The 26508-nt window shown below is 42.2% G+C and overlaps 1 protein-coding gene across 1 annotated transcript; it reads left to right on the forward strand.

Moving 5' to 3' along the window:
- Window positions 1-729: 729 nt before the first annotated feature.
- SREK1 (splicing regulatory glutamic acid and lysine rich protein 1) lies at window positions 730-25350 on the forward strand. Its single transcript, XM_072137396.1, has 13 exons — window positions 730-954; window positions 3737-3870; window positions 11451-11572; window positions 13134-13166; window positions 13749-13955; window positions 15398-15576; window positions 15918-16048; window positions 18935-19037; window positions 20451-20555; window positions 20995-21138; window positions 21900-21992; window positions 22249-22378; window positions 23431-25350. The coding sequence occupies exons 1-13, from the start codon at window positions 830-832 to the stop codon at window positions 23569-23571; spliced, it is 1647 nt and encodes a 548-aa protein (XP_071993497.1). The 5' UTR covers window positions 730-829; the 3' UTR covers window positions 23572-25350.
- Window positions 25351-26508: the final 1158 nt, after the last annotated feature.

Consider the following 26508-nt stretch of genomic DNA (forward strand, 5'->3'; position numbering starts at 1 on the left):
AAGTAAAATAAGCCCTCACAAAGCGCTGTACACTGGAAAACGAAAAAGTTATAGATTTTTAAAGATGTTGAGCAATAAACTCATTATTTGAAACCGGCGCATCCTGCACCCTCTGATCGAGCTTAAACTGAGCGCACCAGGTTTTTTTGGTGCTCATTTTCGACATAAATGTGGTGCCCGAGGGTGCGTTCACACGTTGCGCTTTGGTTGCGTTTTCATTGCATTTTAAAACGCGTTACAACAGCTGAGGAGAGGTGATTTGCCTAATTACATTACTATTTACATGTGGTAACGCTATGTTAACGCATGCATTTTGTAAACGCCAACGTTAACAGTAATGTAATTAGGCAAATCACCTCATCTCAGCTGTTGTAATGTGTTTTAAAACACAATGAAAACGCAACCAAAGCGCAACGTGTGAACGCGCCCTGAAGCAATTCGACACCAGAACGCGCCTTTAAGAGCGGAGTTTTGTGCCCAAACACATATTCACTAAATACATGTGCAAGCAGTTTTCACATGAATTGATTGGCACAGACAGTCTGATAAGTGTGCTGTGGTATTTTTGTGTGTGCACCACTACAAGGGCCTCTGTTGGGGCCTGTATTATGGAAGACAGTGACCACATACACCGCTTCCTTGTAGCCCCCACATTCTAGCAATGACATTCCGCGGTGTGGCCGCTAGAGGCCGCTGTTGTGATACACCACCAGTGCGCGTCTCCCGCTGCCGCTCTATCCGCCTGTACGTCTCCTCTTGTTGGTCGGTTCTCTGAGGAGACGGGTTTCCGGTGTCGGTGTCTCCGGTGAAGGCCGCCTCCGCCGCCACCATGAGTAGCGGGAAGACCGCGGTCATTCAGGTGACCAACCTGTCCGCCGCCGTCACCAGCGACCAGATGCGGACGCTTTTTTCTTTCCTGGGAGACGTGGAAGAACTGCGGCTTTACCCACCCGAGTGAGTGCGGTACCGGAGCGGCTCTAATGCTTTGTTATACTGATATCGATGACTTTTGATAGGTGCAGCATATTGTGCACGTACAGGGTCTGAGGCGCCTCCATCCCCTCCTATCTAGATAAATCCTTCAGTTATAGCCTTGTACACACACAGCGGTACCACAGCCTCACACTGTAGTGTCAGCACAGTCACTATTAACCACTATTAAAGGACTTCATTAAATAAATGAATACAATTGTGTATCACAGACATGCAGGGTGTACATTGGAGACCACAATGAATTGTGTATGGGGGGCTCCCTGATATATATATATAGTTCTCAATATAACAGAGTGTATATAGGGGCTTCCCATGGATCTGTACCAGGGGGTAACCACTGTCCCAGGTGCTGAGGAAAACACGGCTGTGACTGGGCTGATGTTACTATTTTTGGGGATATAGTTGTAGTGTTGTTTGTCCATAAGTATTTATTATACTGTATATAATGTGTCTACATAACATACACATCACAGCAGACGTTATTTATATGGGCCATTCATTGCTGATACAGGCGGTCCCCTACCTACTACTCGACTTACATACGACCCCTAGTTACAAACGGACCTCTGGATATTGGTAATTTATTGTACTATAGTCCTAGGCTACAATAAACAGCTATAACAGTTATCACAGGTGTCTGCAATGAAGCTTTGGTGTTAATCCTGATTCTTATGACAACCCAACATTTTTAAAATCCAATTGTCACAGAGACCAAAAAAGTTCTGGCTGGGGTTACAATGATAAAATATACAGTTCCGACTTACATTCAAATTCAACTTAAGAACAAACCTACAGACCCTATCTTGTATGTAACCCGGGGACTGCCTGTATTTGTTATATCTCCCTTCCCATTACTAGATTTGTAAATGTTGGTTGTGTACATGAACTCTGTAACCATCAGGATCATTTATTATTGACCACTTTTTAAAAATGTTTTATTCCAATTTCGCAGCGGGATAGTGTTAAACAAAATCTACCATTTGTTTTTATGCATTGTAGACCTTACGTGCCTTGAAAATGATGTAGCAGTAACACTGATGCAGAAACATATCTTGTTTAATCAATGAATCGAGTGGTTTTGCTCAAAATTTTTTTTTTTTTAAAACATTGGGAAAGCTGGGTGCCCTGGCTGCCGCACATAAACGCATTACTTCCACAGTACAGTTGAGACAGGACTAATCAACCTGAGCTGGATGAAACATACACAGCAGCTGGGGGATGGTGCAGCGATTGATTACTTCTGCCTGCTAGGGACAACACAGTGATGTATTCTCAGCAGGACAAGGCTGGAGCAGTGTATAATTAGGGTAAGAGGAGAGCTTCAGGGCAGCCATAGGAGCGACAGAGCCTCATTTATCATAATTTTATAATTGTTTTTTCAGTAAAACCACTCAGTTCAGGAACTAAACAAGATATGTTTTTGCATCAGTGTAGCTACAGTATTCTCAACGTATGTTTGGTTCATAATGCATAAAGCAAATTGTAGATTTCCTTTAATATACTTTGTACAGATACACACAGCTCAAACAGCTTTAAGCTGCCTCTATGGCCCATCTGATATTAAAGAAAACTGTACCAAGTTTGATTGTTATCCTGTTTATTCTAATTGGCGGGGCCTGAAAATAGGAACCTACAAAGATTACAAGTACGGACCCACTCTGTGCATCAGATTGGGGAGGGGGATGCCTTTCATTATCACTAATTGATGGAGCAGCAGGTCAAGTTTGCTTTCTACTGCTTGATTCAATTGTATGGGAGTTTTGGAAATTACAGCATACAGCTACCAGATATTTCTGGCGCTCCTATCCACTGTTTATGTGTGTGCCGGAGATAGCCAAGCTATCCAGTGAGATTACGGGAAATCTACCATCAGATTGAAGCCAGATAAACTGGTCGATCCTTAGATTTGTTATCCATGGCCTCAGCTTTTAAAATTATGCTCAGGAGCCAGAAGAGCTCTGGGTGGGCGTTTCCAGAGCTTCCCACTGTATTTTCAAAGGCTGTTATAATGTGCCCCCCCTCCCCCACCCAGAGCCCTACTTGCTCATTAGCATAAAGTTTAATGTTGTCTCTGAGGGTGCGTTCACACGTTCCGCTAGCGTCGCGTTATGAACAGGGGGCGGAGTTTGGGGCGATCGCATATGCGTTTCCAGAGATAGCGGAACGTGTGAACGCGCCCTAAAGGGAAGGAAGCCATGGATAACATCACTTGTAGTAACAAGATTACTACAGTCATGATGCCTGGATCTATGAGTGTCCCAAGTTTATCAAGTTGGATTTTAATGGCAAATTTTCTTTTAATATCCCCTTTACTGTGATTAGGGGATAGGTATTAAACTTAGTGCAACCTATAATCACTTATATAAATGTCTCTATGGTTACACTAGCAGCTGTCAAGTCACAAGCACAAATGCTAAAATAATCTGTTGGCATGTCGGCATGTCTTCAGACCCCCTCATCTGTGTAGGAGCAGCATATGGAGGATGTGACCGTCTGAGATAGAAGAAGAGCTCTGGGGCAGAGAGATGGACAACCCATAGATTAATGCCCCTAAAGTTTTAAGACTGGCCACCAGTGCTGCGTGGGCGGGTCACATACTACTAGAAGATATAGGCAGGCATGAGAAGCAACTATGCAGAACCTGTCTGCCCTTGGCTATGTCCCTGACCATGTGGCTAGAGATATTACTTTAATTTTTTTTTTATGAGAGATTGTATTTATTGTTTCTGCTTTTCTCTTCCAGCAATGCTCCCCTTGCCTTTTCTTCCAAAGTTTGCTACATTAAGTTTCGGGACCCTTCAAGTGTTGGTGTGTCCCAACATCTGACCAACACAGTTTTTATTGACCGAGCCCTGATAGTCGTACCATGTGCAGAAGGTGAGTATGGAGGCTGAAGTGATGGCTACCTGAGATGTCTCTTTATAAAATTTCATAATGACCTCTGAATCTTTTGTGCAATTTAGGATTAGTTAACCCTTTCATGTAGGTATTTGTTGTCAGGAGAGATTGTATCAACTAGGCTAGGATTATAGACAAATTCTCACTGGGACATATTCATCAGAAAAAGTAACATAGTATCATCTGCAGTTATAGATACTAGATATTCTTCCTCTTCTCCTTGGTGTTCCATTGTCTCTTGCACATTTTATTCTTTCCTTTTACTTTCTGCCCCTTCATAAGATGCTTGATGTTTAGATTGATTGTCTCTTTAATATTAGAATCCAGCCCCCAGGACTCTATCAGAAGGGTAGTGGGTGATTTTTGCCAGGGCAAGTTGCTAGTGGTTGGTCAGTAACCATCAAATGGCTCTTGGCTTGTGTGTTACACACTCAAATCTTTCTCTTTGATATCCAAAAAGGAGAGGAAATAATCCCTTGTTTGCTAACCAGTCTGCCTTTCCTATATAGCGCATAGTTATGGCTCAGTAACAAAGTCCTAGTAGAACCCTTTATGCATACATCTGCCCCATAATCTTGAAAAGTTTGGTAGGATTTGACTTTAAATGTGACTTGCCGCTTGTAGAGGAATTTTTCTTCTGCATCAATGAAAAAATGCCCTTTATGTTAAAATTTTGTTCCATATACTGCGACTGCCAGCAGGGAATAATCTACATATACCTCATATATGACGCTCTGCAGAAGGTTATCTGTATAATGTTTATTCGGGCTGCTACAATTGGCCATGTTTGGCCTTACAGACTTCAATGTGTTGGCTGGATTTACTGGCCTCAACTCAGCTGCACTGTGTGGGAGGCGGGAACTCGGGACAGCTGAGCCATGTGGGAGGCGGGAACTCGGGACAGCTGCGCCGTGTGGGAGGCGGGAACTCGGGACAGCTGCGCCGTGTGGGAGGCGGGGGCTCGGGACAGCTGCGCCGTGTGATAGGCGGGAGCTCGGGACAGCTGCGCCGCGTGGGAGGCGGGAGCTCGGGACAGCTGCGCCGTGTGATAGGCGGGAGCTCGGGACAGCTGCGCCGCGTGGGAGGCGGGAGCTCGGGACAGCTGCGCCGCGTGGGAGGCGGGGGCTCGGGACAGCTGCGCCGTGTGATAGGCGGGGGCTCGGGACAGGTGCGCCGCGTGGGAGGCGGGGGCTCGGGACAGGTGCGCCGCGTGGGAGGCGGGGGCTCGGGACAGGTGCGCCGCGTGGGAGGCGGGGGCTCGGGACAGGTGCGCCGCGTGGGAGGCGGGGGCTCGGGACAGCTGCGCCGCGTGGGAGGCGGGGGCTCGGGACAGCTGCGCCGCGTGGGAGGCGGGGGCTCGGGACAGCTGCGCCGCGTGGGAGGCGGGGGGCTCGGGACAGCTGCGCCGCGTGGGAGGCGGGGGGCTCGGGACAGCTGCGCCGCGTGGGAGGCGGGGGGCTCGGTACCCGTGGACTTGGTTCAGGCTAGTAACCCCAGCCCACAACATATTGACCAAGTTTGTTGGGTCAAACTCTTTGCCATTGCAGTCCTTTGGGTTAGTACTCTTATGCATTGTATTATAAGAATGTATCACCATGTTCTGTAATACTAAAATAATGTTTGTTTTTCTTTTTTTTTATGTTTGTTTTTTTTTTTTTTTTCAATTATATCACTGACATCTTGCCGAGTAAAGTAGTTAAAATGATTTTCAATGGGACTTATGGGCTATGGCATGACATGACTGCACCATGATATGTTGACGCTGAGGTTTGAAGTTTGGATGGTGTTCCCCATGTTTTCTGACCCATTGTCAGACCCATAGTATAATAAACTAGTATTGGTGATCAGAAATGACATTTTCAGTAATGTACGTCTGTTACTGTTCACACCTGCATTAAGGGGATTCCCACTAATTGAGTGAAGGAGCAGGATGAGACTGTATCCTTCTATTCCATGGAATACTATGGGAGTGCTAGCAAGCGCTGAGCAAAGCGCTCAGTTATCTCTGGCTTTCTCATTCGTATACTACAGAAGAGAGTGGGAGGGAGGGGAGATAAGTGCTCTGCAATTTCTTGCTCTCCCATATTATTGTATAGATTGACATGTCGCATGCTCGACTTCTGCATCATTCAATTAGAGAGAATACTTGTCATTGGTGGGGGCCCAGCAGTCAGACCTTAACCAATCAGATTGTAATACCTTATCCTGTTGAATAAAGGTTGGTTAAATTCCTTTTTAACATTTTGGACTTTTTACATTATTAAGAAAATGGACAGCCCTTTAACATTGCCTAGAATAGTATTTTAGCACTGGAGGTCACACATAGCAGGGTTTCAACAGAAATAGTGAGAGATATTGCAGAGCTGCAGGTTGTCTCTTTCCCAGTCCTGTTAGGCTCAGAAAGTCATCATATTTATCATTTGTCGGTGCATGATGTAGGCCCCATCCCCCTTCCGGGGCTCCTGATGTATCAGCTGCGCTGGTGGGTAATTCTAACCCCAGGCCTGGACGACCAGTGTCGGACCTTTCCCTTATACACCTACTTGGCTTGGAGGTGACCTAATGGGAGAAATCGAGAAATTGTGATTATTTGGGGACATGTATGCCAGTTTTCTGATGTCCCCCATTGAGTGACTGTGAGGATCCAGAGTACAGGGCTGTAGTTTTGTTAAGATTGAAAAAAAGTACTTAATGTGCTGCAGTGTTGAGTCCATAAAATGAAGCAAGGGTCTTGTCTCAGGTTTCAACAAGGATTTCCTAAGCCATGAGAGTTACAATAGGTCATCTATTCCTGGAATTGGTCTCGTAAGACATAAAGGTCTCTCTATACTGGATGTGCCGACACGGTCCCTTACAAGGTGCTTTGTTTTCTGCTCCTTACCCTCACCTTTCAGGGTAGAACAGAGAAGGAAAGTTTTATATTTTTACCACATGTGCAGGCAAAGGAGAAGACCACAGGAGCAGCGTTGGCCCCACATTTAGGATGTTTGACCTACATGTTCCAGGATGTCTATACCGTATTCCGTGTGTATCAGCCGTGTCATTACCTAATGCTCATAAGATGTGCAGCGTATGGCTGGGATTTACACGTTTGTCTTTTTTATTATTATGCAATTTTTGAAGCCAGAACCAAACGTAGAAGAAGCATTGTCTGTTCTTTATAGGGGTTTTGGCTTCAAAAACCGTGTAAACCGAGCCCATACCAGTTTCCTTACAGCGATCTTATTGCCTGTCCCTGTACGGTGTGATATCTTATCTCTCTATAACATGTAAGTAAAGCAATGCTTCAATGGGGATCGGTATAGACTGAGAAACATTCAGAACATTCATTTTCTTTTATGTCCATGTTTCAAAGCAGACGGATTTTAACAATTTGGTTTTGTATGTTTTTTTCTTTTTTTTTTTTTTCTCTTTTGTGTGATTTATATGTGCATTATTAGATGACTAGCCTGGCCAAGGCAGATCTGTTACCCCTGCCTGAGTAAGGGCACTGTTTGCCACTAAACCAGCCGTCAAGGGAAAACCTACATGTGAGGATGAGCTCGGATTCTGACTGCCGAAGATGGACGCCCTGTCTCTGTGTTTTTTGTGTTTTATTTATTTTTATTTTATTTTATTCTTTGCTTTTTTATTTTGTTTGCTATTTTATTTTTATTTCCCTCTCTTCCTATACATAATAGGTGTTTCCTGTATGTAAACTAGCCAATGTCTCGTGTGATTAATTTCTTTGTTGCCATAATTCATGCTGTCCAGGTATTACCTAGGTAATAGCTTATATACATGTTTTTGTTAACATTTTACTAGTTGTACCACTTTGTAATTGGTGAATACTGTGGTTTAGTTTGATTTAGGCCAACTTCTCACACGCACATCCAGAAATACAGAACATGGGGGAGATTTATCAATCTGTCTGCTCCAGGATTCTGGAGTAACTTTCACCTGAAATGGCTTACACCACATTAATTTAGGGGTTTTAGACCATTTTTGGCAGAAAATTAAGTCGTAAACGAGACCCGCTAATATCTGGCCTAAAGTAGACAGCGCAGTCCTAAAAACTACTCCAGATACATCATCCAGCATGATGTATCTGGTGCAGAATCCAATTGTGTTGTCTATTTACTGACACCTGAATATAAATCTCCCCCAGTGTATTACCAGGACTGGACTTATTGCACCATAATCCTCTATCGTGCTGTCACTGCCTCCATGCTGGACTACTGCCTTGTACTGAAAGCAATAAAAGTATAGGACCACTGTCCTCCTTGGAGGTAGATGACTGTGGTTCTGTATGTCTGACCACAGCACAGCTCGGGGATATATGGCTGAAATGTGATCCATATTTTATGTATACATAAGCTCATGCGAAAACCGGTTGTATTGTGGCACATGTGGTTGTTACTATAGTTGATGTTCTCTTTTCCTCCTGTATGCTTCTATTGCAGTGACTTATAGATAATATAAATACATTTTTAGACTCAATAAGTCAATATTATTGCCACATCTCTTGTGGGTTTTGGGCTAGACTAGTTACATCCCAAATTTCATAACCTGCATTATAGTCATTGACTATTCTAGAAAATGGAACAAAACGTTCACCAATTTTAAGGAAATCTACATTAAAATCCTTCATGATAAACCAGAAGCGCCGGTAATTCTTATATTTGTTACCTATGGCCTCTCTGTCCTTCAGCTTCACAGGCTTTTACACAGTGCAGGAGAACTTTCCTCCTCATCTCTCCCTCTGACTGTCTCTTCCAGTGGAAAGGGGGAAGAGCTCCTGCACATTGAAGCAGCCTGTGAAACTGCAGCACAAAAGGGCTCTGGTAATACCCCTACCTCAGAGCACTTCAGGCTTAATTGTATGAGTTGATTTCAGAATTTTATAACAAATATAAGATTTCCACAGTCACGGTGCCTGGATCTATGAGTGTCTGGTTTATTATGATGGATTTGATGGTAGATCTTCTTTTAATATGTATACAAATACCTAATAAATATTTGCATATAGTGTCATTGATTGACAACCGCTACAAAAAGCATAATTTAAATCAATAAAATGAATCCTTCTCTAACTAAGTCCTCATGCACATGAATGTGCATGTGTCATCGGTGTGTGTGAGGTCCGCTCATGCCCGAGCAACAAACACGGGGAGGAATAGGACCTGCTGTCAGTATTGTGGCTCAGTTAGCCAGCCGCACACATGGCCATCATGGCCAACCTTAGCTATATGTATAGACCCATAGAAATGCATGGGGCATTGCGCCAGCGCTTCATGCAAAGGCTAGCACATGTCCCTGACATACGTGTGTATGGGGCCTAACTAAATCCATGGCATTTGGTCAGGAGGTTGTCTTCTGGCATTTGTCAAACCCTGAATGGTAGGTGAAAAGCTACTATCAGCCAAGTCTGAGAACTTTATTTCCCACTTGGTGTGTTCACATATGTACATTCCCTGTGAGCCACATGAAAACTGATCCATATTGGATCCCTATAGTTTTCTATTGGTCCCATTATGGCAAACTCGGCCTCAGATCAAAACAAATGTATTCTCCTTGTTCTTTTGATCCGGCTATATTCTCTGTTTGTGCTCCCCCCCCCCCCCCAACGTAAAGCCCAAGGAAATATGTGAACACATCCTCAGTAATGGTTATAGATGAAATGGCCGATCATAAAGTCTGCCCTAAGCATCCTCGGCTGTGAAGAATATAGCGATCCAAAATTTTAATGATGTATCACTAGGTGGGGGCCAAGGTAAATAATACAGATGGACTCCTCCTTTGAAAAATGACCAAGGATCTAGAGTCTGGAGCGAACGCCTCCTCGCCGGCCCCCAGCTCAGCCTAATGGACAGGTCTCTCTCTATATGTGTGCAGGGAGAAAGCTGTCAGTGGGGCCACGTAGGGCAGGATGCAGCCAGCAAGGAGCCGTCCACAGTCCACTATATCAATGATGCCCAGGGTAAAAGTGATTCATATGTACTGACTCATAATTTTGGATTATGGTGGGGGGCGCTGTTGGAGAGATGCATCTACTTCTGTTACTCAGAACTTGCAACAATATTGAGTGTTTCTGCTTTCAGTATTGGCAAGCGTATCAGAGACCTCCTCTGGTACCAGTACCTATCCTCTGTGGCCTCATCTACATTGACAGCATCCATCAGGTTGTTATTCCCCAATTATGGGAATATATATGCAAAGCTGGTCCCTTAATCTATAACATTTATGGCATATTATGTCTGATATTGGTCAAAGGATAGGTCCTTAATATCAGATTGTTTGTGTCCAACACTCAGCACCCAAAGGGACCAGTAACTGGGAATGGATCAGGAAGCAGATGGCTCTGTAGTGGCTGGACAGAGCCACTGCATCTCAGCATTTGTATAGAAGAACAGGAGTTGGTCTGTAGTAACCTAGTCTGACCACTACACAGAGGACGGAGCTGTCTGTTTCCTTTTCTAGTCCCTGCTTTTCAGTTGCTGAGACACTTTGTGTTGTACTCCATCGGATCTGATTTTCCTATCTTATGTTTTATACATGTACATGTGAGTAATGCAGTTCCCACATCTTGGACCCATCTTAAAAGCTGTGGCTCTATGACCCCTTCCTTCAGGCTGCGTGTGTGGCCACTCTACAGGTCTGTGGGAGCATCAAAAATAGCTTGATCTATACACTCAGCTATTTTCTTCTCTCCCATAGAATACAGAGTGGCCGCACATATGCAGCTCAGCTACTCAAAGGGGGTCATCACTCCAAGCCCCCCTCCCCCGCCCCCCATTGCTTTTGATATCTGGTCTCCTTTGCAAGACGTTCCCATGTGGTAGGACTGTGGCTTGCATGGTGGGTGTTGCCTAATCGACCTTAATCAACACTCGATGAGCACTAAATCTGTGGGTTTTTTTTTTTTAAACGTTTAATGACCACACGCAATCCAGTAACCTCTCCCCCCATCAATAATAATAATCTTACCGGGGAGGGAATAGATTATCAGGACTTGTACTTCATTCTCCCTGTTCTATTTGTTTTTTTTATTTTAGTTTTTTTTTTTTTTACTTTTATAAAATTTGGTAACTTGCATTTTTTGGGGATTAAACTTTAAAAAATGTTCTTCTTTTCTGTATCTGATGTTCTGTGTGCTATTAGTGATGCAGCCAACACGAACGGTTGTCATGTGTAACACAACTTTCGATCAGCGTGAAAACAGCGCCCTGGAAAATGGCTCCATGCTTGATATCGTTTGGTTCATGAACCTTAAGTTTCCAGTACAGGTGACCCATAGCTCAAAGTGTTAAATACTTGTCTATTCAGTTTTATAAGTAAAATTCCGTATCATGAGATTTAGTGTTTTCAAGTTTTCCCTCACTTTTATTTTGTTTCATTGTAGATCAGGGTAATAACAGGAGGGGTGAAAATACCTCAAGTCTTTTATTCTTTATTTAATTATTTTACTAAGGATATACTAGTCCTTTTTATTTCTTTGGTTTATGTAGTTCTTTAAAGTCGGAAATCTGAACAGAGACACTTACTTTATCATAGTAACATTAAGGTTGTTGCCTCTACAGGTAGAATACCTGAAGAAGCCAAGGCCCTTTCTCTCTTGGCACCAGCTCCGACATTATCCAGCCTGCTCCCTGGTGCAGGTCTCCTGCCTATACCTACTCCTGCTCCGTCTCCACTAGCATCTGTAAGTAATATAGGACTCTTGTACACATTCAGCCATATGCACTAATTTGGATACAACGGAGGGGGGATGGATCTTTATTAAGACTTTTTACTTTTATTTTAAACACCAGTCTTAAAATTTTGCAGCACACAACGTCCTGGATCTACTAAGTGGTTCCAGCCAAATCTTCTGTGTGGAAACTACCTTTTCCCAGTACCTGGCTCTGGCGCATGCTCCTGGTCCCTGGCTCTGGCGCCTGCATTCACAGCTGGTTCCAGCTATATAACTGGCGCACAGGGCATTCATGCCCCTCCCTAACCCCACATGCTCATAGTGGCATGCAGGGTCAGAAAAGGCTCAGATCTGTTGGGAATGTAGAAATGTGCTGCTGGTCTACTCTTCCAGAAAATTGTGTGGCTAAATATCAACACATCTACTTTTTCTGGTGTCCATATGACAAATATTCTAACGCCCCTTTCTATCATGTGTTTTGTATATTAAATGAAAGTTTTTTTAATTCATTGCCGCCCTATACTCACTTCTCTTGTTCAGTTGTCATATATAAGTTTTATAACTGAAATTGTGTGTTGGCTATACTGATTGATATTTGGCTGTGCAGATCTTTTTTTTATTAAAATTGGCAGAGAAGGCATAGTAACTCATGTGGCCAGGGACAAAATCACAAGACTGATTATAGTGTGTGACCACAACACTTTTCTGCTAAGGAAAGTAACATTTTAAAGCACAATTAATTGCATATTATCTTATATTTTATTGACCAATATGAATATGAATTATGCTTATTCTTGGAAAAAACGTTTTAACGGGTGTCCCACACATCAGCTGTTTATTACCAGATTAGGGATAAAACGGATTTCTTATTTAATCCAAAAAGTTATTACAATTTTTCATTTGTTAGCAAAATAAGATAACAAAATATACAAACCCCCCCCCCCCCCCGAACCCAACTAACCACCCACCCCCCTCGCTCCATCCAGTGAGTAACACAGTAGAATGAGCGAGAGTTTCCACCATGCAATTTTCCTCCTGCACAGCGGTATCGCCTATCCGCCATCATAGCACTGGTGCAATATAACAGGATTCTGAGGCACTCTCCCCAAATCTTTGTGAATTGAATTATGGTGTTGCACGTAAGAAAAACCCCTTTATCCAACATAAATATAACTAAGATTTTGTCTTTAAATTCTTGCAGCGTGGGAGAAGTATGGTCCTTTAGTCCATAAATAAGCACTTATTATATTTTTGAGACTTGTAGTGATGACCGTTCACCAGTATAATGTGTTGCTCTCCCCTGTGACTTTCTCTTGGTAGCACTCGGGTCCCCTCCCCATTTGGCTTTAGCCATCTTGTTCCTCTGTTTCCTCCTTCTGCCAAAGTCACATGAATAAATGATGTTGAATATAGAAAAAAAACGAGCTGTGAATTGGACCCTGAGGGAGAGACGTTTACGATAAGCCAGTCTGTAGCTTGCAAGTTAAGACCTTGTTTAGCTTAATTTGGGAAAACGAGGTCTTAAAATAGCTTTGTGCTTGTCAGCGGCTAATATTTTCTCTGATTTTAGGTTCTGCGGAGAGAAAAGGTGGAGGTACCTCTGGTAAATACCATTTTACACTAACTGTACCCATGTTCAAGTGTTGCTACCTTCTGCAGAGTAAATTATCTGTACTACTTCAGAAAACTGGAAAAATGTTGGTTCTTTCCATAGTTTGAGCTTGCATTTACTTTTCGGGGCCTTCTTAAAGTCTAGTACCAGCATCTGTCCACATAAGCCCCATATTTCCTGAGCTTTACAGCTCCATCCAATACTAGTCTTGTAATCTCTCTTCTAAAGAGCCTGAGAGAGGGTGATAGATTTTTTCCATTTGCATTAGGTGGTTCACCTTTGTGAGGTACATCAGAGGGCCATTTGCTGTTTCCTAATAATGTAACAATGGAATCCTATACAAGAGCGGATGTTGCAGAAGCCATGCTTTTTACACACACAGATCCCTGCAAAAGAGAAAAATAATAATTCAGTCATGTAACAGTCTGCAATATACATATATAATACACACACACACACACTCAGTGATGTAACGGTCTGCATAATATATATGTATTATATGTATGTACAGTATGTGTATAATATTTTTAATTCCTTTCCTATGTGTTAACCAGACATTCTCTTCCCCTGTAGCTCAGTGTTCCATTCACCGCACTGGCAGCAACATTACCGGCTCCACTGGAACCAGTTCTTCCTGCTCTTACACCAGTTCTTCCAGCTCTAGCACCTGTCATAACGTCACTTGCCGACCTGCAGCAACCACCTTTAATAGGGAATGTTGATCCCACAAAGGTTGATGAAATCAGAAGAACGATTTACGTAGGAAACTTAAATTCCCAGGTAGAGAACTTTAAAAAAAAATGTACAAATATCCATCCAAGCAAATCATGATAAAAATGGTAATCGTGGTGAAAAAACACTGTGTGGAAACAAGGTCTAAAATCGGTCATAGATGAATTAACAACTTTGATCATTTTTGGGTTATCTAAGGCTTTTTCACATTGGCGGGTGTGCTCAGATTCCGTTACGTTTTGTCTCTGTTTTGCATCTTTTTTGGCTCTGCATCTCTAGCACAGATGTCATAATTTTTTCCATGGACAGCGGAAAGAAGTGAATCCGTGAAATAACAAGTCAATGTTAAAACACCTATTGTTTTCAACGGGTGGTTTCACAATGACTTGTTATTTCACTTAGGCTTTGTGAGGTATCCATGGAAATCTCTGAACCATGGATGTGAAAAATAAACGCCACTGTCCTCACAAAAGCTCTTCTAAATTAAATGGCAACAGTTCCAGCAGACACCCTCCAAAATCCATCTCCATATTGAATTTAGACTGAGATGGAGCTATAGGGACTCTATAGGGGGCCACAAGAGGGCAGGCACCTTTCCAAAGAATCCAACAAAGAGGGAGGAAAGATAAGTATAACCAATGAGACACACACCTTGAATAATGTAGAGTATACATTTTTTATTGGAAACAAACGCGACAGGAGTTAAAGGGGTATTCCCACCTTACTAAGTTTAGTTTAATCAATCCCTAACACAAAGAAGCCTCTATTTAGGTGCCTGGATATACACTCGCTTGCTGCCGGGCATGCGCAGTGTCTTCACTGCTGCTTTTATATAAAGAGGAATTAGCAGTGCCGGCTTGCTCAGCAGCCATCCTGTTCTAGCGAGCGAGGTGGCCGGCCCAAGTGAGCTGCGCATGTACTAGCTATGCACGTTCACATTTTCCTGGCGGGTTCGGAGGCCGGGAAGCCTCTGTCCAGACACCTGTGTGGCCACCGCTACTGCTAAGCAACCATGGCCGTATCTTATGTGAACACAGGGCTATTGCTAGGGGGCAGGTAAGCCCCATTTACAGTATATTCTGGCCATGTAGGTAGGTTTTTAAAAAAACAAATTGAATAAGTATATATATATTTTTTGTGTGTTAGGGATTGATTAGACTAAACTTATTGAGGTGGGAATACCCCTTTAAAAACAATGAAATAGTTTTGACTACCATATATACTCGAGTATAAGCCTAGTTTTTCAGCACATGTATATACTTTTAGTGGTTGAGCTGTGGCTCCCATTCAGTGTTTCATGCAATTGAGAAGGGGTCGGGTATCTGTTCCCCCACGATCAACGTTTGATGTTCTTTATTATTAGGGTTATTGTTAAGAAAATTGTAAAGACTATTTTATGTATTGCAGATAAAGTGCGCATACCTGCATTTTTCACTTTGCCAGCAACATATACGTAATAGCATTCTCACAGCTTTTTACTTGTTTTTCAGACTACCACAGCAGAACAGCTACTTGAGTTTTTTAAACAAGTAGGAGACGTCAGATTTGTCCGCATGGCCGGAGATGAAACACAGCCGACGCGCTTTGCTTTTGTTGAATTCTCTGACCAGAATTCGGTGACAAGGGCCTTGACGTTCAATGGGGTTATGTTTGGTGATAGACCTCTGAAGTAGGTTTGAGTTCAATGAATGGAGCAAATTGTGTTTTTAATGTTTAATTTGATGTTTAAAATTAAAGGGGTTGTCTGAATGTTGCAAAACATGGCTACTTTCTTTCAAAGACCGTTCCTCTCCTGACTATGGTTAGTGCGGGGATTTCAGCTTATCTGTGTAGAAATGAATGGAGCATAGTTGCAATAGTAAACACTACCCATTGACACGTGTGGAGTTGATTTTGGAAGAAATTGGCCATGTTTTCAACATTTACCATCAGTTGACTTGTTATTGCATTAAATGTCCTTTAATGTTGTACATTACAATAAAGGTATGATTTCCATTATCATTCACACAGAATAAATCACTCCAATAATGCAATTGTGAAGCCTCCTGAGCTGACTCCACAAGCTGCTGCAAAGGAGCTAGAAGAGGTGATGAAACGTGTACGGGAAGCCCAGTCTCTGATCTCGGAGGCAATAGAACCAGGTACGTCACCTGCTGTAAACCTGTTCATTTTGTTTTTTGACAAACAAAGGCTCCTCAAGTCTTCTGTACAATTCAATACCCACCACCCATAGTTTTTTGATGGCAGGCGGTGCGGGTTCCCAGTCTGCGTGGACGCCTTTTGGTGTTGGTGCAGTTTCTCCTGCTCCAGCGCTGATTGTGGGAGCAGGACCTGGTAAGCAGATCACAGCACAATGCTCAAGTAACTCTATGCTAGTTGCCACCGACTTATAGACGCGGTGGTCATGTATGAAAGAGTTGGGATGAACTGCTGGACCCAGGACAGCTCTGCCTCAGACCTTTGCCACCACAGGGGATTGTTTTCCCTTGTAACTGGGGCTCTTATAAATGCCACAGTTACATTGGCAAACTTGTATGGAAAAAAAACTGAGCAGATGTCCTCATGAGGTCTTTTATGACCTCATTTGGAACATATTAAGTAAAAAAAAAAAAAAACACACACACATAAAATGTTAATGAATATTCTGAAATTAACAATATTTCTCAATAAAGTAAAAAAATCCCTCTACACTATAAAAAAAACATTGCCACAGTTGGCCCAAGGCAACCCATATCATATATCAAAATGACCATCACACACCAGGCAATTATTTGTTTGTTTGAAAATCAAAAAACATTTATTCTATACATTACAAAAAAAAAGGATTTTAACCTATTTGCAACTTCAACCCCAAAACCAAACTAAAAATTAAAATTAACAATTAATTAGCCTCAAGTGTCAAGGGAAAAAAAACTCAAAAAATGTTGAAGTTATGGGCCTTAAAAGGACATATAGTAAATTCGTCATTTCAAGCCTACTCGTCGAGGGGAATAGAAACGGCTGAAGACTTAAAATTGATTGTAAGGCAAAAACCCCCCAGAAATATAGGCTCCATTCGCAATAGATTCTGACTAATGCGATCTTGCCCTATTCTAATGTGAAGGGAGTCTCTATTTCTGTTTTATGTTGCCTTAAAAACATAAAGCGGTCATTTTGTGTAATCTGTATAATATTATTTAATGATTGGTGGTTCTGCTTAAAAACCAGAATCAATTCAGGGGTCCACAGTTTTGCACCTATAACTCATTGGCATTCAGTTGGCCCAGTCCATGTTTTTTTTTTTCCCCCAAAATAAGAGACAGACTTCTTCTTCTTCAATAATAAATGTCCGGATGCACAAGGAAATCCCATTTCTATGCAGGTTACACAGGAGAAAATTCAGAGTGAACATGGTCTTAATGGGAATCTGTCGCCACCGCTAAAGAGTTGATTTGCCATAGATTTTACATCCTGATTGGGTCCCAGTCAATATAAAGATAACAGTTTGTAACTTTTAGGAGGAGGTGATATGAAGAATGGTTCTTGTCTAACAGTGGTATTGCCATATAAGGCTGCAGACAGTATTAAAGGGGTTTTCCGACTGTTATAAAAATGTATCATTTGGGCTGGAAAGGGCTTTAAAAAAAAAAAAAGGGACAAGATGGGTGGGCATTCCAGGCCTCCCCGGAAACTGTAGGAACGGAGCTTCCATGCCCCTGTAAAAGAAACAGGTGCGTGGCTTTGACAGCCCGTGGCCTGGGACACCTGGAGCACTGGAGCAGGTGTATACCGCTTTATATTTTTTTAAAAAGCCCTTCCCAGCCCACCTGCTAAATTTTTATAACATTAGGACAACCCCTTTAAGCAGGTCTGTAGGTCCATGCAACCATACCTTTTTGTGTGTTAGTAGCAGCAGGACTGTGAAAATGCATTTATATTTCAGGATTGTAGTTGGACTTGGAGCACTCTAGTGAACTGGTATATGAGATCTCTTCACTCAACACAGCACATCCCCCTGCTTCTACTCTGAGTCACTGCTGTAGCGGCTTCTGTGTAAATACTAAAGTAGTTACTCAGAGGGGAATGACTGCTGTGTTAAGTGAGATTTCACACACCAGTGCACCACACTGCTCCAAGTCCAGTAACAATCCTGCAATATCAATGTGAACACATGAGTGATTTGCATGCCTCTGGAACAATGTACCGCAGCAATGTCACCTACAAACATCATTTTTATTTCTTTCTCTTGCCTTTTTCTCCTTGTTTCCTCTGCAGAGACTTAATTGGCTTTAATAAGTGTCAATCAGCCAGACATTACACTTTGCTGATGACAAGGACTTGTTCACATTGGCACTGGTACTTGCAGGGGTGGATGGGATACTGTGGACCTTCTAGGGCTGGTATATGTAGCTTTACTATTCATTGCATTATAAGTATACAGGACTGGGATCAGACTACAATTCTCAGCACTCCTAAGCATGACTGCAATGTGAGTTGTGTTTTCCTTGTTTTTTTATTTTTATTTTTTTACATTTTTAATCCAGATTATTTTGGGGGTTATAATGGATGTCCAGGAAAGGTTATATTGTATGTCTGTAGTAGTTTAGTAGCATGTGGATAAGGCTGCATGTGGATATGTAGACGCTTGTTACTTCGGGTAAGTGGTATATTACATGTCCTCTGTATCCTGTGAGATGGTGAGTCCCTGAAAAAAAAACCTAACGTATGTGAGAGCTTTTTATTATTCTGTTTTTGGCTGTCACACTGTATGGTGTGTTCATACCACGAATGTGGCTGGGGACTGCCTGAAGAGGCTGTTTAGGGTCCCGTCTGATCTTATTAGAGACTCTTCTCGATTCTCTCTGGTCCTGTCTCATAGCCAGTAGTTTTTGGTGATTTGCATGCTAATGAGTTACAGCTCTTTCACTTTCCTGGTTTTCCTGCTGGTAGTTTTCACACAGCTTTTAATGTCAGGGATTATCTGTCTGTTTTTTTTTTTAATAAATGACATTAAATTGATGCCATCCTTTTGTTTTTATTTGTAACAGAAACTGGTAAACCAGCTGAGAAGACACAGACACTCCCGAGGACCCGATCCCATTCTCGTTCCAAGTCCAGATCCAGATGGAAAAGGTCCCGCTCAAAGCACAGGTAAGTGCATGACTTGCTATGGTGACTTTGCTACATATGCTAATGAGCCAGAACTGCTCTGTGGAGGTGTTGCCTGAGCCACTCTGTACTGCAGCTTCACAGGCTGTTACACTGCCTCTCCCTGCTCCCAATGCAGTTCCCTCTGACTGCTGTATTCTCACGCAGTGGGAGGACAAAGTGCTCCTGCACAGTGTTACAGCCTGCGAAGCTACAGCTCAGAGGCTCACTGTTTGCGGCAGTTTTGTGGCACTTCTGCACTATGTCTGCACAAAATTCTGCACATAGAAGGGCTTTCCGGTGCACCACATTTATTACTGTGACTCAACGGAATTGTGTTGCAAGCTCTATGTAAAAGTTGCACCATAAAAAGTTGATGCACACTTCCCGGGCAGTGCAGGTTGTGCCAGATTAATAAAGACTGTGCGTCAGTATTCAATAATCTGGCGCACTCTGTACACTACACAGGCAAACTGCACATAATACATTATGCACTAGTTTTGATAAATGTGGGCCTTTGTCTGTAGTTACAGACAATGTGGCTCTAAAAATGCACTTTCCCTTGGAACAGAGTAAACTTAAAGGGGTATTCCCATGAAGACAAGTTTCCTATATGTACTCAGAATAACAAAATAACATTCTCTAATTCACTGTTCTTAACAAAAATGCAGCATTTCACAGATATCAGTCCAACCTGCCTCTATCAGTCCTGCTGTACACAATTTCAGTTGCCCCTAGACACTACCCAGTAACTTCTGACTTGGGGACGGGCAGCCATCTTGGGTTTTTGCGTGAGATCGTGCAGATGAGATTTGTCTCTCTCTCTCTGCTGTGAGCCTGTAGCCACACCCTCTACACAGAGCTCAGAGACACTCACTAATTACATCCTGCCAGAACAGAGCAGACAGAGAAGCTGCAAACTACAAGCTACAAAGAGATAAGTGATCCGGGGGAAGGGGAAGGCAGGCACATATCTGTGAGATGTAGCAGTGCTCACAGTGTAACAGTCTGTCAGACTGTGTGTAAAAGGCATCTCGTGCATCTCTGATCTGTCTCATCTCTCTTTCTTTGTGTTAGTACAGAAGCCAGATGAGAGTGTATATACACCTGAACCCTGATCATGTAACCACATTGTCGCCCCACAGAACTAGATGGGTCATAAAGTGTTAGCTTAGAGGCCCCACACATACACTGGAATTTCACACTGAGCAGCCTAGAGAGTGATAGGAGCTAAAACGACAATAACACTGAGTAAAATTGTAAAGTAAGGGGTTAAAATGATCTCCCCATCACTACGGGATTGAGGTGTGAGAATTTTCTCTCTCGGGAAAAACCCCTTTAAGGCAATTTGATTGAAAGGTGAGCAATTTTAATATATATTTTTTTTTAAGTATTTAACACCTGTAACACTTTCAGGAGCAGGTCACGCAACTGTTCCCGATCTAGACATAAAGAACGCAGGAGTCCTCACAAGAAACGCTCTAGATCGAGAGAAAGGCGCAAGTCAAAAAGCAGATCAAGGTATGATACAGATTTGGAAGGAATTATTTAGAGTGTGACATATCTTAATAATGCACCAGCAGTTCCAGAAGAAAATCCAGTGACGCAGAATAAATTGTGTAGAGATCTTATACGGATCAGCTGTTCTCTTTGTTTAAGTAAATGTGAGTATTGTGTCATGCCATAGAAAAGTGATCCCTTCTACCATGTTAGCCAGGGGTTAAATGAACAATTGAGGATTGATGTGAAATGTATTCTAGATGGCGCTCTTGTGAAGAAGTGACACTCCTAGGAATGGAATACATCATATGTTATGGTCTGATAATATATGTAACTGTTCCCTTAACTTATTGCAATAAAAATGAATATAAATATACAATTTCTGCTGTGAAGTACATGACGGGTAAATTTTTAGCATAATTTTAAAATTTTACATTATTTCAATCTTTTTTTCCTACAGAGAGAGAAAAAGAGACAAAGACAGAAGCAAAGCTAAAGAGAAAGAACGACCGAAAGAGAAAATTGATAGAAGAAAGAAGGAAAAACCGTCTAGGAGCCCCTCCAAGGGCCTGTCGTCTGCCAGGAAGTCTCGGAGCATTAGCAGGTTAGGCCTCCTGTTCATGTTTACTTCCAGTGTTCCTTGAATGTTCATTTTCTGACACTGTAATGTGTGCAGTGTTGGACTAACGTAGCAGAAGGTGCACCGAACTTACCCAGTATGGTAAGCTGCTAGACTTTATCACTTGTTGTCTTGTGTGCCCAAGGAACCTCAACTCTGAATTTGTACACCAAATTTATTTTTTTTTTAACACCTCGACAACCCAATGTAAATATACATGGGGCGGACGTGATGGGGTGTATGGAGGGGGCTCGCAGATCAAGCTATCTCCATACTCAGTAGGTGTCTGTTGTATTACAGCTGACTTGCTGTGGTTGATGCTGGCGCTAACAGTGCTGGACGTAGGCACCGCTATCTTGGATGGCCGATCGACACCCCTTCTCCCCCCAATAAAGGCTTTTATAGCTGTTATTCAGCATCCGGTATTACAGTCTGTCAGAGACTGATACAGGAGCAGTATATTCACAATATACTGCAATACAATAGTACTTCATATCACCCCCCCCTTTCCCGAGAACTCATTTAATAATAACCAAGTAAAATCATAAAATTATTTTGTATTACATTATTTTATGTTACCTGAAGGGACTGCTGAAAGGGAGCTAGGTAATGTAAAATAATCGATTAAAAAACACAATTTATTTATATTGCTGAAAAGGCATCTATGAAATGGACATGCCATAGGCTACCATGATGACTGGTTCCCTTTGAAAGGTTATTGTTGCAAACTTTTTTATTTGTCATAGGGAAAGGCGTAAAAGGAGAAGTCGAAGTCTTTCCAAATCCCCCAGAAGTTCTAAATTTGTAAAAAGGCTTTCCAGATCTCCTTCACCCAGAAGGTAATATTCCAACTGCAGAACCTATTTGCTTATTTTTTCATTAGTTATTTCAGAGCCTCTGGCTGGGTATAACATAACGGGGCCTGAGGGGGTTGAGGAGTTTTGACCACAACATATTAGTATTTTTACTTGCTTTCACCTCTTTACATCTGTTATTAGCTACTGCTATTTCCTCCTATCTGAATGTTGTGGTACATTTTGTGCATATTTATGTATAAATATTTGTTTTTACTATTTGCTTTGTAAAAATAAATAGGAAGGAGAAGAAAAGAGGGAAAGAAAGGGATGAGAGCGGTGACAGAAGGGAGAGCGAGCGTTTCTCATCCAAGAAAAATAGCAATAAAGACAAAGAAATGAGAGAATCGTTCGATAAGTACAAGATAAGGGTAAGTGCTGCAGTTACATTCAGCAGTTGCAATAAAATATATCGGGGGAAGGGTAGTAATCCCACAGTAATGTCATTTCAGACACATGTCAGATATTAAGTTTCTGTAACTCCACATCTCCAGGAATATTGCCTTCAGATGTGTAGCACTGGCATTTTTAATGTGGTTTTATTTTTATATGTGACATATTTGGTAACTTCTGTAGAAATCATTGAAGAATAGCCAAATGATAATATTTTGAAACTAAAAAACGTGAAAAATATAACAGAAACGCTATAGGATTTTAGGACATAGAAAGTTCCTGGCATAAGAAATAATTGAGCGGATTTACAGTATTTAATCCATTGTAAAATTTATGCAGTATAACCGTGAGTGAATGGCCTTAAGACGTCCATACACGGAATGGTATGGAGAGGTACGGCGGGCACACGTTCGTGTGAATGTAGCCCAAGTCTGAGGCTGTATGATAAGTTTGGTGCTTCTATTGACTGTCTAGTCTAAGGTGATATCACCTAATACTTGTAGGCTCAAAGTAGTTTTTCATATTCATAACTTTGGGGTGGGATAAAAAGAAAACACCCTTACCCTGCTCTTACTTCTGGTTCCTATGTCGCTCTGGTACTTCCAGATTTCAGACCAGAAGTTCTGGGGATTCACGGGACTTGTTTTATCCAATGAGCATCCTCCTCGGGCCAGGGGACAACACCGGAAGTCGCCAGGAAAACCGAGTGGTCAGAGGAGGCCACTCATTGGATGTAGCAGGTCCTGTGACCTCCAGTACTTCCGAAAACTCTAAGTACTGTAGCGTTGAAGACCCCTGAGCAGAAATCATACAGTGACAAGGGAGCTTTACCTGTGTGTAAAGTGTTACTATCCGGCCTCCTGTAGACCTTCGGCCATGTAATAGCGATGTCATTTCATCCTGTCTGATAATACAAGCTGACAAGTGAGCGGGAGAACACCAGAAAGTGCAGGCTATTGTGAAAACGAGAACATTTCAGTGATTTCTTAAAATATTTATTGGAATTGTATCACCTATTTATTACCTACAGGAAAAGGATAACATGAGAGATGATTTGGTTACTGTGAATGAAATCGCTGAAGACGATATTGAAGATGACAGGGGCTCTCGGCACAACGGGAACTGTACACTGACCGAGTACAGCAAGTCTAGGAGAACAGAAGTGGCATGAGCCGCTCTACCACCCCTGGGTCTTCAGAGAACTGACAGCCAAAATCATAGGTGTCTTCATGTAGTTCCACAATGAACATGACGTAGGGATTATGCCCTGTCCGTACCGGAACTTGAATTCTTAATTTGTGGTATATTTGGTTCACTACAGTGTTTTGGTTAAACCGGTAAAAGGTCATTTTAAAGCTTAATCATTTCATTTGAGGATTGATATTTTGGATACAGGTCAGGTTATTATGCGGTGATTTTATTTTTGTATTTAAATTTTTATTTTTTTTTTAAACTTGTTCCAACATTTGCCTCTATCAAAAAAGTTGTGTGTGCTGATGGTGATCACTGCCAGTAACCTACATGAACATTATTATTATTTTTTACCATTGTAAGGGATGCACAGCGGGAGCGATGCTCATGACTACGTGTTAGGGACTTTTTTTTTTTTGTTTAGTATTCCCTCAAAATTCTGAATTTGTAACTGAGGACTAATAACGGTTCTATCCATAATTGTACTACTCAAAATGCAGAATACGTTACATTTTTCTGTGTTTTAATTTTTTATATCTAACGCTACATACAGGTGTTTCCACCTGGACTGTACATCAGGCATGAATAATGCACATACATAGTGACTGCCTCTTCTGTGTCTGAAGTCCTCTCCTATATCTCTCCTCAGATAATATGGCTGTAAGTCACTACCCTGAAATGAGATCATAAAGGGCTCATGCCAGGGAGTTTCCCTTCAGGAGTTTGTGACTGTTTTAGGAGAGACCCAACGAGGAGGTGAACAAAGTAATGGAGAAACCCAGAGCAAAACAGAGGACACCAGGAATATTTGACTAATGTTTGGTTTCTTTAAAGGGGATGTACAGGATCTCTTGGTTGAGGGGTGATCCTGGTTACTGTAAATGCAAGAAAAGGTATATACTTACCTCTCTTTGGTGCTAAGATTCAGACCAGTGCCTCCCCTCCAAAGTATGCAGCCACCTCAGTCTTATACAGGGACATTCAAATCTATATAAGGCCGGCTGTAGATGTACTTGTTTGGCCTGTTGAAATGGACCCGTATGCTAGTCTGATCCTAGGGACTGAAAACCTTGCACAGGATGGGAATCCTTGCATCATACAGAAATATGATGCAGAGACTCCCTGCCGACTGGCCAAACTGTAGCACCCGCACTGTAACAGTTCCTACATTACTAGACTGCTTTTTGGCCAGCACATAGGGAGTCCTTGCATCATACAGTATTTCCGTATGATGTGAGGACTCCTGTTCTGTGCAACGTGTGCAGTCAGCGGGATTGGATCAGCATACGGGTCAATTTTCCCACTGTAGTATATAATGGTAGTGATGTATGATCGAGTCTGTGTTGTTGACGGGAGAAGTCACACTGGTGCACCGGAGATGGGTAAGTATAACTTCTTCATTGTTTTACCAGCACCCGGGGCCATTCCACAGAAAACCAGAGATCCTGAACAACCTTTTAAAGGGGTCTATTTTCATGCTAAACAAATTCATTACAATATCACAAGATCCTTCTGCAATGTTCCACACAACCACTGGATGCACACAGACAAGTACGGTACATTATGTATCTCTCTCGACAGAATTGTTTGTTATATGTTCACCCAAGGAGGTAATGGTAAGGAAGGACAAATCTGTATCATTGTATCGCACCGCTTTGTCGCCCTCTCGTTACCTCTGTATATGATTTATTTGTGGCATTGCCTTTTTATTAAAGATCCTGTGGTTTTATAGCATTAGAACCAGGATCCTCATCACCAACATGGATGCTGCCCTCTTTCTTCCACCTAAATTAAAAGGGGTATTTTTTAGGATACTCGATCTATGTCAGATCGATGAGAGGAGGGTAACACCCAGCACCTACGCCATCAGCTGGGGCCCCTTCAATGTGTCCCATACATTGTATAGAGGTTGTCACTGCATATGGCTGTAGCTTAATTCCATCACAGTTCTGCAGAGAGGAGCTGACAACCAAAGGAGCACTGTGACTACTTCATCCAGCTTGTGGTGGTGCCAGGGGTACCTTACCACTGCTGATCAATACCTTCAAAAACCATCATGATAAACCAGGGACTTGCTCATAGATCCAGGCACCGTGACTGTGGTGATCTTCTTATATTTCATATCCAGGGCCTCCTTCCTTCTAAAGTAAACTTGTATAGTTATGCTAATGAGTCGGAGGGGCTTTACAGACTGTTACACTGTCTCACTCTCATATCTGCTCCCTCAGCACTAAGAATACAGCAGGAAGTGCACAAGTGCTGAGGGAGAAGAGGGGGAGTGTGAGACAGTTTGTAAAGCCACATTACAGAGGGGTTAGGGTAGCCCCTCAGGCTCATTAGCACAATTTTACACGTTGATATTAGAAGGAAGGAGGACATGGATAACAAATATAAAACTATTACCGCAGTCACGGTGCCTGGATCTATCATGTTTCGATTTTGATGGTAAATTTCCTTTATTAAGAGATCTCTGGAGTCCATAGTGAGTAAGCGCTAAACACCAGGCTGCCGGACTAAGAAGGTTGTTAGGCTATTTGTCTCCATTACGTTAGAGCACAAAGTAAAACTTGAGTGCCTTGTATCAGTGTGGCATGTTGTTTTACATGACTGCTTCTCATAAGGGACATTTGGCACTTGGAGCTCATGACCTGATGTTAGTAATTATCCTTCATTAAACTAGTTTCTCTATATGTGTGTGTTCTTTCCTCTGATCTCTCATATTCCACAGCCGCTCTCTAAGATAACAATCACTCTCATCAATTCCTGTCCACATTGGGGCATCGGGTCTAAAATTTTAATATCTGAGAAGATCACAAGAACAGGAATAATACTTATATACAACAGATCCCATGTATATTTTTGGTGCAGCCAAACTGAAACCCAGAACCCCAGTTCTGACTACTGAGCCGCCATATAC

Source organism: Engystomops pustulosus, chromosome 1 (genome assembly GCF_040894005.1).
Source record: "Engystomops pustulosus chromosome 1, aEngPut4.maternal, whole genome shotgun sequence".
Taxonomy (NCBI): domain Eukaryota; kingdom Metazoa; phylum Chordata; class Amphibia; order Anura; family Leptodactylidae; genus Engystomops; species Engystomops pustulosus.